At 35.3% G+C, this 4,621-nt stretch overlaps 1 protein-coding gene across 1 annotated transcript; it reads right to left on the reverse strand.

The window, feature by feature from the left end:
- Window positions 1–1,093: 1,093 nt before the first annotated feature.
- Window positions 1,094–4,447, reverse strand: Sf3b5 (splicing factor 3b subunit 5). Its single transcript, XM_071689907.1, has 3 exons — window positions 4,307–4,447; window positions 2,646–2,724; window positions 1,094–1,387 (listed from the first exon to the last, which is right to left on the reverse strand). The coding sequence occupies exons 2-3, from the start codon at window positions 2,707–2,709 to the stop codon at window positions 1,194–1,196; spliced, it is 258 nt and encodes an 85-aa protein (XP_071546008.1). The 5' UTR covers window positions 2,710–2,724; window positions 4,307–4,447; the 3' UTR covers window positions 1,094–1,193.
- Between the last annotated feature and the right edge of the window lie 174 nt (window positions 4,448–4,621).

Here is a 4,621-nt window from a genome sequence, read left to right on the forward strand (position 1 = left end):
GTCACACTGGAGTAAGTCTTCTCTCAGTAAATGAAATTTAAGTGGAGTGCAGGAATCATGATATGCGGAGATTCTGAATTGGTCATCCTACTATACAGTGGGATAAGTTAAATAAATGAGTTCTTGATTAGTTGATGACAAATGTAGAATATGCCTGTTTATATCTTTGAAGCCTTTTCCCTATGGGACCTCCCTCAAAGGGGTAGCCACACCAAAAGTTTCCATAACCAGTGAACTCTAGTGCCGCACCCTTAAGAGGCCACTGGCAGAGGGCAATTCTAGCTCAGTATTTTTAAAGGCTCTTATCTAATATTCCTACCAACTGCTTCTACTTAATGTCCTTGACTAATGTTCCAGTCTACTCCTTCTACTAATACTCCCACCTAATGTGTCTACCTACTTCTACCTAATGCTCCCACCTAATGTTGCTGTCTACTATTTCTAACTATTGCTCCCACACTTTTGCCAAAAGGCAAAACTTGTGAATGGTGCTCACTACAGGACAATGAATGAATGTAAATCATCTCAATACAAACTTTTGACAAAATTAGGAGGGATAACAGTAAGAAAGATCAATGCAGAGTGCTCTTAGGCAGGCAAAACCACTAAGCTGTTGAGGAAATGAGAGAAAAAGTGTGGCTGCATAAGATGAAATGAAACTATCTCTGTATGTATGAGAAACAAGGAGCTGGAGCAGATGGTTGGCTTACAGAGGGCAGTTAGCTGGCACAGTATATAGTAGTGAGAGAAGGATGCAGAATTAAGACTGGATAAAGCACAGGATTGAATTTTTGTTGAGAAACTGTATTGCTGATTGCACACCTGATTCAGTAAAAGGCACTCTGATAAAACTGAAAGATTATGTCAGAAGAATAAATATGGACAATAATGCCAATTTTTTGGGGCAAATGGAAATGGTAGTAAAGCAAAACTAAAGGCAAGTGTGAAGGACGAAGGGACTGTGATAGTTCATGGGGCTTGTTGCTGTACTCATGGACTTTCCATGAAATTCTGTTTGTTCCATCCTGTTCTGAATTCAAGAAATGGTGTATTACATAAGGAAAGATTGAAAAAATATATAAAAAAACCGATATCAAGATATTTTTGTATTATTCATAAATTGCAGTACATTAGTGCCAAGGATACAATAATTTAACAGTCTGTGCACACAAATAAGGGAATAAAAGAGTGCTTTAATCTTCATTTTTCTCAGGAGGAGGCCCACAAGGTTGTACCATTTTTTCCATCATGTTGAAGCGAACACGAGCTTTTGTCTCATTTTCTCCAATTGCTATCATATTCAACATATCAAAGTGACCCATGTAAGATGCATATGTGTCACGCTGTTGATTGACACACCACTCAAACTGTGCTGTATCTGCATGACCTATAAAGAAAGATTATTTAATTAGTACAGGAAATAATGTTTTTTAGAATCTTTACTCATCAGTATACAGAATATTCAAAACACTGTACTCAACAGTATTTGGTATTTTCAGCAACTTATTTCTCACACTACAAACAGAATATGAAAACATACAGTTTAAAAGGCTCGCAAGGAAACAACTATATAAGAAATGAGGAAGCAACTATAAGAAATATATGTTCCATATGGGTGATGTGAACAAGTACAATGAACCAGGGATCCTTTTTCTAATTTACTCCTATGAGAGGAGATGCTAATAAATGATAACAGTAACAATAAAGGACTGTGCAAGCTATTAATTCTCTTAATGATGAAAGGTGTAAAAGAGCCATGGTACTGGTAAAGCCCAATGATGTACCTATTTTCAAAGGCAAAATTAGAGACCATCCCAAATTTAAACATGATTATAAGTGCCTCGACCCTGAGTTTCAACTGGGATCCTTAGATACTTAAGTGGTATCTGACAGGAAACGCATTTACAACAGTAGGAAGCACTGGAAATGACCACAGAATGTATTAGCTGTTGTAAATAAACTACAGCAAGCCAAATGAGATGGTTAATTAAATCATCAGTAATTCAAAGATGAAATTTGTTTAAGAGAGGGGCAACAAGAAATCTGTGGCTATGGCAAAAACCATAGAACAGTAATGGCTTGATCATTACCATTAGAACCCAAATCAAAAGGTTAATCTTGCAGTTTGAGAATGAGTATGGCTGGCCAGTGAAAATTGGGGGACGAAATCTTTATTTCAAGAAACACTCACATAAATGGACACAATAAACAATACACAATGCAATCAGAATGCTAGTGCTAGTGCAGCTATACATATAGCCTCTTTTCTTAATCAAGCAGAAGCCATAAAATCCGCAAATGTTCGAATAAAATTTCAAAAGTATTAATAGCTGCAGTAGATTTTAGTAAGCCTTTTGAATATGAGTCAAATGATGACTCATTCTGCATGTAACTATATATGTTCACGGGAAAGACTATAGGTACTGGTGTAATTCTCATATCACAGACTGAAGCAGGAGAATCAAATGAAAAAAATCTTTGCAGGCAAGAGTTCACTTTAAGAATGTAAACTAGACTAGTATGTGTGATGATGAAACCATCCAAGGGAAAAATGGCTTTTCACAATAGTGCCTTAAGAAGTTATCAGATTAAATAGTCATTAAAAACAAATCATAAAAACTAATGTATGTATAAGGTATCATTACCTGTGCCTATATATTTGGATTGCAAATGCTCCAACTGGGAATGAATGTTGTACCGATCACCCATATTTTCTTGTGTGCCCTGGTATCAAAAGAAAAAGATCAAACTGTTAGTCATAATTAATTCAAATGACAGTGAATTCACTTAAAGGCTTAAACTATTGTTATCTTTAACTCTTTCCCTACATACATGGGATGAATCTAGTACATTTAACTCACATCCCACCCTCACAAATCCTCGATAAATAACTGCCATGCTAAGGTAGTGGTTTTTCACATTACCATATGTGTGTCTTTAATTTTTCATTTTGCACACTGAACTGATTTGATACATGAGATTAACAACTCTATTTACAATTTCACCTTTCTTATGATGACTCGATTAGAACCATCAACTATTGGTCCCCTTATATCCCGGTTTGATATACCTTTCTCTCAACAGTTTACTCACTACATCTAATTGTCTCCTTTACGGTTGACCTCTTCTCCTTACTCAAAGATACTCAAAGATTATCTTCTGACTGTACACTTCCTATTGAGTCCTCTTCTGTCAGCTCCTCATCTAAACTTGAATTATTTAGGTCATATGTATTTTCTCGTGTAGTTATATTTCTTTGCTTGGCTTTCCCAGAAACCTACAAGAATATATTCTTGTAGGTTTCTGGGAAAGCCAAGCAAAGAAATATAACTACACGAGAAAATACATATGACCTAAATAATTCAAGTTTAGATGAGGAGCTGACAGAAGAGGACTCAATAGGAAGTGTACAGTCAGAAGATAATCTTTGAGTATCTTTGAGTAAGGAGAAGAGGTGTGCTTCATCAACTTATCATCTATATGTCCAACAAAGCCATACTTACGTAAAAGCCTTCCACTCAAGCATGCATTTGACAAATCCTTCACACTGCTTACACTTCGTATATCCTACTATACCCATCTCATCAAGGCAACCCCACTTGTATAAACCTTATGTGGAACTGCCATTTACTGCTGTTTTCTGCTTACCTTGATTTCTGCTGTAAGTGGAAAGGGTAGCAATATCTTTCACTATAGTACTTTCGATATTTAGTCATCAAGCATTTTTCTATCACTACAGTACCCAAAAGGTTAGTCAAGCATGTAACGTACAAGAAAGCTCTCGTATCTGGAATTTCTGACAACTTCCTGTAAACATGCTGTAATAACTGGTATCCAATTATATTCTGTATCGGCCAGCTTTTGACCTGTTGAATTACATAAATCTGTACGAATACATCAAACTGAAATGATATGAAGTAGCACCAGTGTCTGGTCCAATGATGACTGAATTCTACAGTTGTTTTTCCACGCATCTAAAACTATTAATATTTTGGGCAATTAAACAGATACATTAGATTATTATGGATGTGCCAGTTATTTTGCCATGCAAATACCCAGAAGGCATGCTCCTGTAACTGCTTAGTCCCATATTCAGTAATACATTTGTCTTGCACATTCTACGTATTCCTAGAGTAACATTTCTCTAAATAACAATTACAGTTACACGAAAGGGTAATAAAGGTGACATCTAATTATCAATATACTGTATCTTCGTAAATAATTCAGTACATAAAGATAGTTATTATAGTTCTGTACATAAATAACATTTGACCCACAAAGTAAATTTCACATTTCACTACATTACCTTAAAAAGACTTTTGTCGGGTTTCCTTCCTTATACTCGTTATCTTTCTCTGTCTTGCAATATTTATGTAGTGTGACTGAAGCTGTTCCCCAGACTTTTAAAGAATATCTAATATTTTCTAGTTGGCTCACCTTATCCCTGACACCTGATGTTTACATTCACGATTGTTTACAAGGAGGAAATACATGGTTCTTTCTCAGATAGTAAAAAATAAATATATAACGGAAATTTAAGGTATGCTACCACCAATATCAAATATACTGTTTTTTATATCATAATGTTGTTTGTATTTTATTTTTTATATATGAAGAAAGC

The sequence above is a fragment of the Panulirus ornatus genome, chromosome 47 (genome assembly GCF_036320965.1).
Source record: "Panulirus ornatus isolate Po-2019 chromosome 47, ASM3632096v1, whole genome shotgun sequence".
NCBI classification, from domain to species: domain Eukaryota; kingdom Metazoa; phylum Arthropoda; class Malacostraca; order Decapoda; family Palinuridae; genus Panulirus; species Panulirus ornatus.

What these genes read in the sequence shown, in the direction of transcription:
- Sf3b5 (XM_071689907.1), bottom strand. Translation starts at nt 2,709, where the DNA reads ATGGGTGATCGGTACAACATTCATTCCCAGTTGGAGCATTTGCAATCC. An exon ending in ATCCAAATATATAGGCACAG is followed by an intron (nt 1,388 to 2,645) that starts GTAATGATACCT and finishes CTTTCTTTATAG; the next exon opens with GTCATGCAGATACAGCACAG.